Raw genomic sequence first — 16,322 nt, forward strand, 5'->3', positions numbered from 1 at the left:
TACACAAAGATAGGGTCTCCAAGCACTGCTTTAGTGCTAATGTACGTAGCGTTTATCTCAGCACTGGTGTGACACTGCTCATCATACAAGCAAAAGTACAAAAAGCACAGCAAAACTAGACATGGCCGCCTGGACTGTTTTTTTTGCTGATATAACCAGTCAAGTGATAATCTCGGCCTATATTGGCAACCAGGCACGCTATTGGTATACTATAGGCTATTCTATTTTATTGGTGTTCTATACAGCGGTTAATGCACCAGTTCTGGAAGCAGCAGCATTGGAATTCCTCGATGGGATTCCTCGTTGGAATTTCCGTTGGAAATTTCAGACAGCTGTGCCACTGGAGAGCCCAATAGCATTCACACCCTGTTCAGCTGTACGACAGTAATACAGGAAGAACTGATGAATCTCAAAGAGTGAACGTCTGCTTGGTGGCCGAGGCTAGAGCTAGGCTAGGTGTAGGTGTGTGTGTGTTAGCTGTGTGTGTATGTGCTTTAGGGAAGTGTGTTGCGATGTGTTGGTGACTTTGAACATGTTTCCTCAGATTGACAGTTGAGTTGAGTTTCTTATGACTCTGCATTTCTCTCATCCGCCCCCTCCCTCACTCCCTCCTCCAGCAGGGTCAGGTTCTCTCGTCCCAGGACGGTCATTTGAGTCTCAGGGAGATTTCTCTGTGTGCATTTGTGTGTGTCTGTGTGTGTGCGTGTGTGTGGGTGGGTGGGTGTGCATAGGTCATGCACTGAAATACTGTACATACAACTTCTGTGTGCCAGTTCTCAGGTCTTTCCCAATAGCCAAGATCATATAATGCTCCCATACGTCGGTGTGTGTGTGTGTGTGTGTGTTTTTTTTTCCTTGTACTTGCTGATGTTAAGATTACGATTAGGTTTAGGTTCATGCTTAGAAAGTTCCTTTACACATCTTGGTGCCAGATACCACAGATGCCGCCTTCAGAGGTCTTGTGAAGTCTACGACTTGGCAGGTCATGTGGAGGAACTGGCAGATGGTCATAATGTTTTGGCTCGACATCAGTGTATTGCTGTAAAGTGCAAGCTGTAAGGTGACTCCCAGAATGCCACGTTGCTGTAAAGTTCAAAGTAACTGCTGTAATTCCCAGGCTGCTGCTCTTTCTCCGCTCCCCAGAGCAGCTCATAAAGCTTATTTTTGCTTTCCTTGCAGTTTGGTTGCGCCTCGACTTTATTATTAATAGCCATGGCTGCTTCCTGTTGGTGGCGCTATTTATGGAAATGCTCTGTTGGCGCAGTTCAAGACTAATAGTGTTTGCAGGTGGACAGGAGCGCTGACTCATGTCCACCTGATGAGTTTATATATCACTGCCCGCTTGCTTCTAAAAGCTACACTAGAGAAGAAAGTGGTGAATAAGGATCCAGCTTCTGCCTCATGACTTAATTAAACACTTAATGCTTAATTCATATATTTATTTATTTAATTTTACATTGGCATTAAAATAATGTAATGCAAAAATGGTCAAAATAAAACCTCGCTTTGTTATTATTTTAATTGTGAGACGCTCAGGTTGAACTGAAAGAAGACTGACCCATATAAGTCATTAAGGCTATGCATTGGTTTTGGTAAGTAGATAAATGTTTAAATATTAATGCTAATTCAAATAGTTGCCAGATTTTAGAGATCTTCAACGCCATCTTACCCTCATACATACGCACACTGCCACAGCCCTACAACTTAGGCCTACTTGAAGCCCACCAGCCACAACATCCTTACTGGCCTATCAGTTCTGCAGCATTTGACTGAATCTGACCCACCATAGCAGTGCCTCCACCATGTTTGGCAGGTGATGTGGTTTGCTTTGGATCAGCCCTTTATTTCCTTCTCCATATTCCATCTGTCCAAGGAATCCTGTAACATATCTGAGTTTTACATTTGTAATGTTTTACATTTACATTCCCATGCAAATGTTTTTAACACCCTTGGGGTGATGAAGATGCTGGTGCATTAAATAGCTAAAGTCATTCAGTTCATTTTCAGGTAAATCTTTGCAGAAGACCTCTAGTTCTCAGATATTCTTGGGTGTCGTCCTGCATGCACAGCTTGTTTAAGGCCTATCCACACATTTATTTAGGTCAGGGGACTCTCAAAACTTTCAGTGTGTGTCTCTTGGGTCCATGGCGAATTCTGAAGTTTGTTTTGGAGCATTATCCTGTTGTAGAAGTCATCCTCTGTTCAGCTTCAGTCTTTTTTTACAGAGAGTTTGATATCCATTCTTTCTTCCACCTGTACAATAGTGCCAAAGACGCAGGCAGCAACACAACCCCAAAGCATGATGGAGCCACATCTGTAACTCTTCTGTTTGTGGCCATAGAGTTCTATTTTGACTTCATTGGTCCACAGTACTTTCTCCATACGTCAAACAGTGCGCTTTGTTTTGAAGGTCGCATGTAAGGTGTCTTGTGACTCTTCCAGAAGGAATATGTTTGTGCAAGCAATGCTGCACAGAGGAAAGGTGCACCACCCTCTTGACTCTTAGGTTCTTGGCAGACATACATTAAAGGGGTTTTGATTTACCTGTCCTACCAGCATGCTAACAGTTTTCCCTGAGAGTTTTCTTGGTCTTTCAAAACTCATCTTGACCTCCACAGTTCCTCTGAACTGCAATTTCTTATAACATGCAGCACTGTAGAAACACTGTAGAAACCTCTTATCTTCTCATAGTTTACTTTAGACAGTTGCTTTGAGAAGTCCATGGTGTTGGTGTTAGTGCAATGTTTGACGATTCCGAGAATGTATAAAGCTTGGAAATTTGATTCAGCTAACAGTTCCAAATTACTGGTAGTAATTGGTGACACGCCTCAGGCGTTTGCTAATCAAGGTCTGAGACCTTATCAGATTAACTCTGGCTGTGCCCTAGACAGTAGGGAGTTGCCTTGATGCCTTGCTGCATGAGAAAAAGGCAGCATTGTGATGAAAGAACCCACAACCGAATTGGGTTCGGGACGCACTTCGAAGGCAGAAATTGGCAACGTTGCCAGGATATGTGATGTTGTCAGGATACCGACAAATAGGCATTACTAATTACTAACCAATATTCGGCTATTGCACTGACACTTTCTCCTCAACAAAATATTAAGGCAAAATAATATATATATAATGACTTGTACAGATTGCTGCTTGCTTCCACCATGTTGTGCTTTCTTTCTTTCTTTTGCTTCCACCATGTGCTGTCTTTCGGGATGAGCTGGCACTAACCTAGAGGATCATGGGATATGTAAGGCAGCGTTTATTGCATTTCAGACACAGACTCTGAGACTTTGCAATGGTTATGGTGTCCAAACTCTTGCATCGGCCATATTGTCAATGTTCTATGTAATTAGGATTAGGATTTGCTGAAAATATTGCTTTTAACTTTCAGCTAGCTACATATGCTACTTCTTAAGGGTGACCAAGCAAATATATGTGTGTGTGTGTGTATATATATATATATATATATATATATATATATATATATATATATATATATAAACATAAACATTTACTGTGTGTATAATAGAGTGTTGCAGTTCTGGAATGTAAAAATCACATGAATTGGTGTGCAGGTTGGGACAGTGTGAGGCGGGGTGGTGGTGGGAGGGGGGAACTGCAGTGGTGCAGTTACAGGCAGAGTTTTGGGGCTTCTGAGTTCATCTGCAGCAACTCTCTCTCTCTGCTGCACTGAGAAGACCTGCTTTTTTCTGCTTTGTTGGATCAGTTCCAATCAATGCTGCATTTCTTCCCCGAACACACACACACACACACACACACACACACACACACACACAGTTGTGGTGTCCTCTGCTGGTGCAGCAAAGTGTCTGGCAGGGGACGAGCCTCTCTCAGCACTACCGGATCTACTGCAGTGTGAGTGCGCACATGAACACACACCCACACACACACCCACACACCTCCACACATACAAACTGTTAATTCATATCCCTCTTTACCTGAAACCTTTCTCTCCTCCGTCACTGTATAAAACACAACCAAACACACAACATTAGCCTAGCCTACATTTCCCACAACACATTCAGTATGCAATGAAGCTCTTTGCCACACACATTAGCATGTAATTAGAGCTGGGGCAATTATGACTAATTAATTAATCTGGACAACAATAACGAGCAATTTTCATTATGTTACAACTATGTAAGGATAATGATGTATGTCCACGACGGTTCACATTTTTACCACTGGGGGCACCAAAGCCTTACTACAATTAAAACAATTACTAAAATTAAAGGTGAAGTCTACAGCAAGTTCAACATTTCTGGCTAATTAAATGGCTAAGACTTAAACAGGTCAGAGCATTTGAAGAGAGTTTGGGTGAAACACTTATTTTACATTTTACAGAAACTAAAACTTTACAGAATTCTTCACAATGGTGGTGAATGGAACCAGATGTCTGAAGAGTGTAATGCTAATGTATAAATCATATTTTACATAGTGAATAAAATGGCTGTAATTGTCTTGCTGATATTATGATCAGTTTCAAGTTTCTCTACATTCTTTTTCTCAAGGGTAAAGGCAACCGTTTTATATAGAACATTAACAGTCACATTTATTGCACACTTTTTTTTATTAACATTATTATTTAAAGTGGCCCCACTGTTTTGGCCAGTTCTTGTTGTTCAAATGTGTGGACAAGGTACATACACTATATGGACAAAAGTATTGGGACATGTGGTCATTCACTGCTTTTTCTGAATTAAAAAAATCAAAATTAAAAAAAAAAAAAGAATCTATCCAGCTTTTGTTGGAGTAAATGTCTTTACTGTCCAGAGAAGGGTTTCTACAAGATTTTGGAGCATTGCTGTGAGGATTTGATTGCATTCAGTGACAAGAGTGTCAGGATGCTGGATGATAACCACCTCAAACCCCCACTGATCCAGAACACAGTTGCACTGCTCCACAGCTCAATGCTGGGGGGCTTTATATCCTACCAAAGGTTCATGTTTATCTGCTCTGGAGAGTCCTATTCTATTAGCAGTACTTCTCTACAGTTTCTAGACAAGCTGTGTGTGCGCATTTGCACATCTGTATCAGCTGAATGCAAAAATAAGAAGGTGTGTCCATAAACATTTGTATCATGGAAATGTCTTAAGTTACACTCTTTGAATAAGGGTTTGTCTGTAAAGGCAGTGGTTATACACATAAACACGACATCTCAAAGAACTAATGGAACACTGATAAAACAGTGTAGGATATGGCTCTTTTAATATATCTATGTCATCAGAAGGCTGGCGAACCACAAAGATTTATAAATCTGCCAGCAGTAGGTCAGGTGTCATAGACAGTCTGCCTTTTGCCTTAGTCACCAGAGGGCGCTATTTAACACTATATGTCCTCTGCCCTTTTTTATGCTCGACTGGTATGTCAAATTCAAGTGCAGGACAATTTTGAGCACAAAAGGACAATTTCCACACCATTCCTGTCACTGGCATTTGAAAATATGGCAAACCTTTTGGCACCCTGCCCTGGGCTGACCAACCACAACTACCTCTATCCACATACCTCTTACATTTAGATCAGGGTACACACAGGGTACAATCCTAAGATCACCCTTGGCAACCACTGGCTTTAGTATATGAGTTCAACAAGGACTGGGATAACTTGTTTCTACAGTAAGTCAGTAAGACTTACTAAAACACACAAACACACACATACACACTCTGCACTTTTGTGTCATCAGAAAACAGGAAAAACAACCACAACACAATTACACAACCCCAAAAATTAAAACAATAAGCATGTCCAAACGTGTGTGTGTGTGAACAGTGTGCTGCTGCATGGCACTATAATAGTTATCATAAGCAGCCCAATATGAAATATTTTCAGTCGCACAAACACTCAAACCTAAACACTCATGCTGCTAAAACAAATTTCCATTTATTTGCAGGCAGTTTTCTTGAACAGACACTTGAACAGTGAAAATAAAATAATAATAAAAAGAAAGGAATCATATGTCAGCAGCAGCATTTTATACAGACACTGTATAATCCTAAATAATTAGGCAGTCAATTATATAAAAATAACAAGAATAAAAGTATTTAACAAACAGCCCCTCAGATAGAGAGGCATGCTTTGGAAGCACATGAGTGGTTTATATTAGTGGGTTGGTTGTTTTTGGCATGGACTCGCTCTCCCACACTAGCATGGTGTTTTTTTCTGTGTGATAGGAGGCAGTGAAGGTTTGGTGGAGGAACCAGCCAAGTCTTCTGTAAATGACTAAAGGGACTGTGACAGAGAACGGCTTGAATCTTTAAGCTTTAAGTTGTTTTTGTTATTGGGAATTAGCAACAATTTGTCTGCTGACAGCGTTCTGTTAGCGCTGAGCTTATAGAGTAAACAAGTAGGTCTAACTTTGACAGGGAATAATGGTCAAAAATTATGACTATTTGGTTGATATGATGGTTATAATATATATGTATATTATATTATATATATATATATATTAAAAATATTTTTTTAAAAAGTTAAACATATCAAGATTTTTACTTATCTTCCAACTGCCTGAACTCTAGGCTTCTTATTCAGTTACTAATATCTTCAGTAACTAGGTTAATCCCCAGTGATGACCTAAAACACCTGTCCAGACCAAACCGCCACTCTGTTAAACTAATGAAGCTTTAGGGAAAATGTAGGTAGCGAGCGCCGTCTTGTAAATCCCTTCACCTTGTTTTCCGGGTCATAACGAGCACTCTGAGCTCGTCACAGAGTTTGTTCATTTCTAAAACTGTCTCTCTTTAGATCTACAACCTCCCCCGATTCACAGCTACAGTATGCAGCAACATGTAAGCATATGCGTGTACCCATCTATGCACAAACAGAAGTGTACCAAAAATATTCTGATCAATATCAAGGTCTTCACAGGAAATCAACCAAGTCACCAAGCCCCACATGCTCTCACAACCTCTCCCAAACAATGTAACGCTACACTAATCAGCAAAACCTACAGGCTGAATGTTCAGTACGGATTATATTAAAAAATATTATTAGAATGGAAAGTACAGTACAGGACAGTAATGAGATGACCGGAAGAATGGCAGCTTGTCATGTTTCCTTCTGTCAGAGAAATATGTGTAATGTATATGAATGAAATTAGCATGAGCATTTGGCACTAATTGCAATGGAATAACTCTTAAACGTGCTACACAGTGATACCAAGTGAGCTGGCAATATGTTTAGCTTACTCAGCCACTTTAGGCAGCTAACTTGTTTGCTTTGCTTGTTCTAGGCTTTTTGTGACTTTGGACTTGGGCAGTGTCTAACTGGTATTAAGGTTTAGTGTGTGTGCAGACCTATTCATTTTCTTTATTTCACCCAAATAAAAACAATACAAATAAACAACAACAGCAAGAACTGAATCTATCAAATAAGATGAAAGCTAACATCTAACTTTAAAAAATACATTTATATAAAAGCTATTTTAAAACATGACTATACATCAGAATCTCCAAACTTTCCAGAAACATCTACAAAACGAAATCTTTAAAGCACATTCAATTTCTGCTCAGCTTTCCGTTCAAATCTGCATTGAACATATTTTCAGTGTCAGCTGTAGGTCAGGCCGCTTCTTTTTTCAGTGTTTGGAATTGAGGGAGAGAGTGTTTATGATCCTCGACAGAAAAATGTGTAAAATGTTTGTCTGAATGTGTACAAGTGAAGCCCAGTCTCTCTCTCACAAAACACCTGGCTGCTTCCACTCGGACCTTTCCAGCTCCATACCCGTGTCTTCATGCTTTCGTCTGCAGTAACGCACAGTGAGGAAGATGGAGAGGATGAGGAGGACGAGCAGGATGGCTCCACCCACCGCTGCAGCCAGGATCCCCATCTCAGATAGCTTAACTGAGAGAGAACAACAGGATAAGAGAAACCAAGCGGACACTACAAGACGTCCTGTAGCATGCACTGGGCATATACCAGCACTGCACGTAAAAACATCAGGTAACAATAGGTTTAACTTTAAGGGTCTTTTAGTAAAAGCAATGCTTAGTTTGAACGATTTGTAAATTAAATAGTTCTTTGCTTAGTTCTAGGCTTATTTTAACAAAGGTTTATATAGAATCAGGATCTCTTTCATTTGCCATGTATGTTACACACACAAGGAATTGTATGAAGTATGACATGTACACACACAGTCATACAAAAGTCATAGTACAAAAAAAGATTTCCCCTATTGTTTAGAGTCAAAAACCTCTTTTTGGTACAACATAGAACCCCTTTTTGTGTGCCTAAATAAATAAATAAAAACAGATTGCATTTTAAAACATAACCATTAAAATCTACAGACTTTTGCTTTGGTTAAATAGAAGGTAATAAAACAACTAGATATGGGGGAAGGAAGTGGGAAGGAATAAAATACTAGTTTTAAGGTGTTGAAAAACTCTGGCTCCTCAGCTCAAGGACAGCATTATCTAAACTATTAGACCACCAGAGGAGAAATAGCAGATCAGTCTGCTTGCATAACCTTCACCTACACTGTATCAGCCCCGCAAGAAGTAACAGGGACACCTGGAGACAAAAATAATTGCTGGCATAAACGAGGACGACTCAGTCAAGGAGACGGAGTGAAAACCTGAGCCGAAGCTGTGACCCAGTGTTCTGCACCAGATTTCTCCAAAGGGCACAACCTCAGCCTCGTCTACCTGGCAAAGGCCCTTTATTATTAATTGCTAAGGTCATCAACAGCCGATCCTCCGTTCATTCTATCTGGCGTTGCATTCTGAATGCTTGCAGTGATCTGCATGGGGATGTCCATAGTGTCAATGAACAAAGCAGGTTATTTTTCATATATATAAAACTTAATAGAATATGTACAATAGGTTAATAAATCATTTCTTACAGATCTTTATATTCTTTACATTGTAACAAAGTTTCATAATGAATGGACCAATAGAAACGCTCCAAAATGACTCTTTTTACACTGATTTCCAGTGAAAACGTTAAGAAAAGGTTGGGAAAGTTTTTACCCTCTCCAGTAAAATGACATCATGGAGACACAATATTTTTGAGTGACTGTGATGATATGTTAACAAGCTGGTCTGGAAGCTGGTCTCACCTGATTGGACGACCTGGAGATGGATCTCACCGGCAAAGCCGTGGACGTCAGGTGCATTACGCACCTGACAGCTGTAGGTGCCGTTAAAACTGAACTGGACATCCTGCAAGGTGATAGAGGCGTCGTTCTTCAGCATGTTCCCTGACCATGTCACATGATCTTTAAACCGGCCTTCCTGAGGAGGATAGGCTATCTCCTGATAGAAGAAGAACTGCAGGCAGTAGAGATGAGATGGGAAGCAGAAAAAAGATGGATAAAGCAGGTGAGAGAGAAGTAAAAAGAGATTTTTTGTAATATCATTTAAAATGTATATATTAACATAATGTCATATAAAATATTAATATAATAACACTCATGTTGCTCAATGCTCAAATTGGAAGTCCATATTTCATGGCTTATTTTGGTGGTATATCCCAACCAAGAGATGTTCAGCATTAAAGTGCAGCGGATTTTTTTTTTGCTTAAAACTGCCACTATACACTCAACAAGCATTTTATTAGGAACACCTGTACACCACCACATTCAAGCAATTATCTAATCAGCCAGTCATGTTGCGGCAGTGCAATGCATACAATCATGCAGATGCAGTCAAACAACGTCTGTTCACCTCAACCATCAGACGGTGACTGTTCGGTGTCAGACGGGCTGCTTTGCCCAGTGGTCTTCCCAGCCTGGATCTGAATTCAACAGAGCACTTTTGGAATGTGATAAATGCTGAAATGCTGACATTTCAGCAATTCTCTAACACAGTTCCTAACACAGTGCTTGGTGTGTGTAAATGCAGGCAATTGCTGCTAATACCAGATTGAGGAGTGTCAGGACCATTTCATGTCAGAGGAAAATATATTTGACCCATCTCACATTTTCTTCTTTGATCTGGCCGGTAGACCGGAAGCTCCAGGCGACAGACGCCGATTTCTCGCTGACAGGCTTGGTGGATTTGAAGGTGCACTTGAGATGCACACTAGTCCCGTTCACCGCCGTCGCTTCTTTGGACGTAAACACCTCAATCGCCACCACATGATACATACCTGGTCACCATGGAAGAAAGTCAGACAGGAGACATTAACTACCAAAGGCCAGCTCTAGCAGGCTATAGGAGGCCCCAGGCAAGATTTTACTTCTGAGGCCCCTCCCCTCCTGGTTGAACCTGACCATCTTGGACATGAGGAGAATATGGACCGTTTATAAATGTATAAACATTGCACAGGTTGTCAGATGGCAGATCTTGGAAGAGAAAACAAGTAAACACAAAAACTGCAACAAACAAACAAAAAATCTGCAAATAGTAACGCAGTTACTCTTGTAAATTACAATTTGAACTTGGAACTTGGAAACTCTCCGAACTTAATTAACTCCAAACTCAAATTAATTAATGATCTGACTAACCTTTAAAACTAAAATAAATAAATAAGTGAATAATCATAGGCTCCTTCAGGAAGCTGACTGAGGATGAATGAAACATGTCGATGCCTACAAGACTAATATATATATATATATCACAGGGTAGATCTTAATTTACACTTTCCAAAATCGTAATAAAAAGTGCCAGTTACAGGGAACTGTTGGAAATCAAGGCAAGATGACCAAGAAAACCTTCGGATACACTGCTTGTATGACGGTCAGAAAAGCAAAGCAAACCTCCATAAGTCAGCAAAAGACTTGTGGGAAGGTTAAGCCGCCCCAGAGCTGTGGTGCACTGTTCTACTGTGCAGTGTTGTTCTTATAAACATGATCTGCACAGAAGAGTTATCAGAAGGAAAATCTTACCTACCTTGTGATGCTACCTCATTAAAAACAACATAATTACAAACATCATCATGTTATTCAAAAGTATGTTATGTGATCTGTGGTGATCTGTGTTGTGATTTTAGGTTGCGTGGCAGTCTAAAAAGCACACAATATGACAACATGCAGTTCCAAACCTTTGAACACCACTACATGGATAACGTGTAGATAGCCTAGCTCTGTCTCCCAATCAACAGACACAGTCTACACAATACACAGACACATGCGACTAAGCATAAGAAGGAGACACACTCGCTTACTTAAACACAGATGCTTCTTCGTAGGAGCTGGCAGATGGAAAGAGACGTGTGTGTGTGTGTGTGTAATACAGTGTTTACATTTTTGCAGTGTAAACTTGGCGGACTGCAGAGCTAAGCTCTCTGCGACATCCCTGCACAGCTCACACTTTCCACACATTTTACAGCTTCAGTAACATCAACTGTAATACAGCTGCCCCACACTGACCACAACATAGACAATAAACCTGCATGTTCTGCCCCTGCCTCATCCTACAGCTTTAACTTTTAAAGACTTGCCTGTCCTAATTGTCAGTATTGTATTGAGTGATTGATTTCATTTCTAATAATTTATGTATTACATTTCAGCTTATCAGAAAAATAAGCATTGTGATCATCTGTTGAGGTATCAGGACGTTAAATGTATGCCATATGGCCCACTTCTTTTTTGTTTGTCTGTCTTAAACCAATCAAAGTTACTGATTATATACAGAACTTCTTGCTGTACTCAACAAGGGTAACAAGGATTAACCCTGAATGTGCAAACAAGGAATAAACAGAGAAGCACAGATATTTAAACATAACTTAAGATATATTCATCAACAAGATCAATATTAATACTACTACTAATGATCCTTTATTATTAGGAACAATTTAAGTTATTAATATTATTACAGCATAATGAAGATTTTATTATTAATAATATGACTAGTTTTATTTTATGAGACATGTATGTAAGACTCATAGGAACGGTTTTTGACAAGTTTATTTATTTAAAAAAAATGAATTCACACAATATTATTTTAATTTTAACGGATATATGGTGGCAGTTTTATGATCTATGTAATGTGATGCGGGTATTTGAATGCTACAGAAAAGAGCAAACCTGGTATTTCCGTTTTTGCTGTTTTTCATGTTTTTACAGAATTGGAATCTGTTAAATCTGGTTGTTTTTTACATTGTGTCAATATTTCATGATGATTAGGCCAATAGAAATGCTCAAAAATTACTTAAGCAAAACGGAACAACGTAAAAAAAAAAAAAAAAACAACATATTTTAACAATGACTTTTACTGAAGGTTAAGACTATTTACAAGACACAAGGTTTTTGCATGAAGATAAAGATTTAGTGCTATTTATTTGTACTGCAACTTTAGCAAATACACAGTAATTGAGGAAAAGTGTGTATGTGCTAATGTGCTTCAGTGTAAACACTGGGTCTGATAGATAAATAAATAAATAAATAAGTGCGGCCCTATCATCGGTGTGTCTGTGGGCTCATAAATGTGAGGAGATGGCAGGTAAAGTAGTGCTTTCATTATTTATTTTATTGATTTTTAGTTAAATTTTAGTTAGTAAATTTATTATTATTTTTTTTTTTACAAATGGATAAACTGTCAATAGGATCGTCAGCTTTTACATCTTTCCTGTATCCATTACAAATGTGTGAGTATATAAGGTTCTGTGTGTACTAAGCTTTTACTTCAGTGGTTCTCAAACCGGTCCTCAGGCACCCCCCCCCCAGACTGTTTAAGTTCATGTTTCGACCCCAGCTCCCAACATGTCAGGATAGAGCACCTGTAATGTGAGCTGCTGGTTTACTGAGTAACACTTTGCCTCCTTTTTCCAATGCAGAAAACAAGCTGCTACATGTTCAACGGGTAAACACCAGCACAGCACCGGACTGTCTGCTGAACCCTCTGCCGCCTCCCAGTGAGACTTAACTCTTATTTTTCTCAACAGCTTCAGTTCTGCTGTCATCCGGCTGCTTATTTACAGTATATGCCAAGTGCATCGCTATTACTACACCATATAGCTTTCCAACACATTTTTATGTATTGGAGAGAATGAGGTTGGTGACAGTCTAACTCCAGTGTTTGTTAGCAATGCTTGCCTAGCATCTCCTGCTCTAAACTGAAAAAGCACACTTCAGGTATCATACATGTCTTTGCGGATTGACTGTGTATGGGATAGCTGATGAATCATGTTCATTAGATGTTTTATCAAACTATACCTTTAAAACTGTTACATTTAAAACTGGACATTAATACTCGAGATGTTCTGGCTCATCTGTGTATTCTAGAAGTAACTCCAATCTGTCGAGGCATGGACTCCACAACATCCCTGAAGGTGTGCTGTGGTATCCTAATATAGTAGATACTGACCACTGCATACCGGCTGGAACGCCCCACATGACCTGTCTGATGTTTTGGAGATGTCCTGGAGATGTTCTGAGCCAGTTGCCTAGACATCACGATTTGGTCCTGGTCAAGGTGTGCTTGTTGTTTTTTAATACATTCACTGTTCCAATTTTACACTGCTAATGTCTCTGGAATTAGAGCGAGAGTGGAGGTTCCTTATTGACCTTATCAGACACTTTCACCAGCTGACTAGAGCTGTCCTTCAGCAGACCGCCCCACTGTAAACACACAGAGGGCTGGAATACTTGTCAGATCAAACACATACGTAATTAATCAGAAAATTGTGAAAATATCCGAGCAATACCACACCCACACACACACACACACCGTGAGTCACACTTTAACATGCTTTACAAATGACTGCTTTATGACGTCAAGAGAGAGATAGGCTCTCTGATAGAGGGCCACTCCCTACAAACTTGTCTCTCCTGCATCTTTACGCAACTGAAGTCAGAAACACAACCCAGCTGTTTCTTTCCTTTACGATGAACAGCTCAAGTCAGAATACAGAGCACAGCTGGAGTGCAGAATACTGAGACACGTCACTGAACTCAACTAGTAGAGCCAGCAGTTACAATATAAACATCGAGAAACATCTACAATCTGGATTTTTCTTCAGCATTTCTGAATCTTCATCCGTAATAAAGATCAACATCATCATCATTTCATGGAAATCTGTCAGGAATAGGCTGATTACTGGTTTGAAAGATGTGCAGTGAAAACTCATTTATAATCACAGTGTTTGAAATGTCAAGGATTTTTAAGATGTTTCAGTAAAGAGCTTTACTGCTCGCTTCAATGTCGCCTCAAAAAACATGTGTCAAGAGACCACAAGTAAACATCTATATAGGTATAGATGTGTAATAGATAGTGCTGTGGATCAATATACTCCATGATTGTAGCTCCTCTCATTCAAACATTTACATTTAAGGCATTTGGCAGACGCTCTTATCCAGAGCGACTTACTAAAGTGCTTTGCTATTTACCCAAGAAAGACCTCAGCTAGTTAGAATAGACTAATAGTTCAAAGATACCTCTAAGCTTTAGACATTGCTAAGCACAAGTCAATAAGGTGACCATAATACTCTGGTATTTGCCCAAGTACTCTCGGTAGAGGTGGGTCTTCAGTCTGCGTTTGAAGACAGAGAGCGATTCGGCCGTTCCGACCCCCAGGGGAAGCTCGTTCCACCACTTCGGTGCAGGACAGAAAAAAGTCTGGACGCCTGTCTACACATCTACTCTGGACAGCCCTTGCAGGATGCAGAGCACAGCTGGAGTGCGGAATACTGAGAAATGTCACTGAACTCAACTAGTAAAACCAGCAGTTACGATATAAACATCAAACTTCTGAAATGTCGTCAAACATCAACGTTTCTGAATCTGCTTTACTGCTCCATTATTCATTTCACACATGTTTACACTGCTGTGGTTGCACAATATTTAATTGTAGCATACTGCTATTCGGTCAATAACACTGTAAAGCACACTGTATAGAAATGTCCTTGTATAGTATATGTGTATACTGTGTTTACAATTGTTCTCTGTATATTGTGTATTGTCTGTATATAGTAAATACTAGAGAGACACTAACAGCCGGGAACAAATTCCTTGTGTGTGTGAACGTACTTGGCCAATAAATCTGATTCTGATGATACCTGTGGATAAATTAATCAGCAGCAAACTAACTCAAGAGCCACAACTGCAACAAGAATCCACAAGCTGTACCATTTACTGTTGGAGGTTTCAGTAACTTTTTTTTTAAATAACAGGTGTGGGCCTTACAAAAATCTTATAAATTTATGCCTTAGAAATTACACACTTCCTACATTTAGAAACAACTCTTTTGTACACGGAAAATTGTTATGACCCTAATCAAACATATTGCATGCTCAATAATAAAGATCTGAAGACACATGCACCTTAATCCTGTAGTTTCAGAAACAGCCACCAGCAGAAACAGCGGAAGCAGCTGTGCGTCTTTGGTGAACATGCCACCTCTAGACAGCTTAGCTGTCAGTAACTTCAGACATCAGCGCCCAATTCTCTTTAAAGACTTATTTGGGACGAGATCCACACTTTCCGAGACACACGCTCCCAAACTGAGCTCTGACCTCTTTCCACCTGTAACTCCAGGTGACGAAGAAGTTCAGAGTAAGGAGGAGCGCCTGGGCTCCATGTTGTCACTCACCTGGTGTGAACAGCACACCTACAGTGCTGAACAGGTACATCCATATTCGACACATGAGAAATCCCAAATCACACCTGAGGCTGTCTAAACTTTTTTTCAGCGACAAGCTGACGCTGAAAATCTTCGATTCTGATTTAGGTTCAGATACTCCCACACTTCTCGCACGGAGTTCACTGGAGGCAAAAGTGTAACAGCGACATTAGCGGCGGAAGTGTGAATTACACACAGCGCCTCCGAGTTGAGAGTTGCCAGATTGGTTGATTTCCCTCCATAAGTTTTTGTTCTTTAATTAATTGGACTGTACTGGGTGATATGACTTACTGGATTTTTTTTTATTTCGTTCACATATAGGGACACATTGTTTACTTTAACATTTCTCATTATTTATTTTTTTTCACTGATGAAAATTATTGTTCGTATTATTTTTCTTTTCTTTGTTATTCCATCCTTTTTTCCGCTGATATGTAAAGAATAAAATGATTTGCAATGTGTGGGACTAATGTTAAAAAATTACAATATTATCTTGTTTAATTGTTGAACTTCTAGTTTGTAAAAAAAAAAAAAAAAGTGGCTAGTGAGTGGAAGCACGACAGTGGCCAGTGGGGGTAGAGCAAGTTGGGTGTTTCTAATAAAGTGGGCAGTGACTGGAAACTTATTTAGCAACATCGTGCTAATGTGAAAGATTCTGACTATAATTTAATAATTTAATTTAATAATAATTTTTAAGTATGTAAATTAATATTTAATACCGTTAAAATGTTACAATGTTCATTGAAACTCTGTAACCTTGAAACTTAGGCTATTTTTATTTTGCAGTATTTTCCTTTACATCCTAATGT

General features: G+C 39.5%; 1 protein-coding gene across 1 annotated transcript; it reads right to left on the minus strand.

Moving 5' to 3' along the window:
* Positions 1 to 7,431: 7,431 nt before the first annotated feature.
* Positions 7,432 to 15,652, minus strand: mpzl2b (myelin protein zero-like 2b). Its single transcript, XM_072694162.1, has 4 exons — positions 15,484 to 15,652; positions 9,932 to 10,101; positions 9,071 to 9,281; positions 7,432 to 7,857 (listed from the first exon to the last, which is right to left on the minus strand). Exons 1-4 carry the CDS (start codon positions 15,536 to 15,538, stop codon positions 7,691 to 7,693), a joined length of 603 nt encoding a protein of 200 aa, XP_072550263.1. The 5' UTR covers positions 15,539 to 15,652; the 3' UTR covers positions 7,432 to 7,690.
* Between the last annotated feature and the right edge of the window lie 670 nt (positions 15,653 to 16,322).

Source organism: Salminus brasiliensis, chromosome 1, assembly GCF_030463535.1.
Source record: "Salminus brasiliensis chromosome 1, fSalBra1.hap2, whole genome shotgun sequence".
NCBI lineage: Eukaryota > Metazoa > Chordata > Actinopteri > Characiformes > Bryconidae > Salminus > Salminus brasiliensis.

Coding starts and splice junctions, on each gene's coding strand:
- mpzl2b (XM_072694162.1), bottom strand. CDS start 15,538: ATGTGTCGAATATGGATGTACCTGTTCAGCACTGTAGGTGTGCTGTTC. Junction 9,282..9,931: donor GCCAGATCAAAGAAGAAAAT/GTGAGATGGGTC, acceptor TACTGCCTGCAG/TTCTTCTTCTATCAGGAGAT. Junction 7,858..9,070: donor TCTCCAGGTCGTCCAATCAG/GTGAGACCAGCT, acceptor GTTCTCTCTCAG/TTAAGCTATCTGAGATGGGG.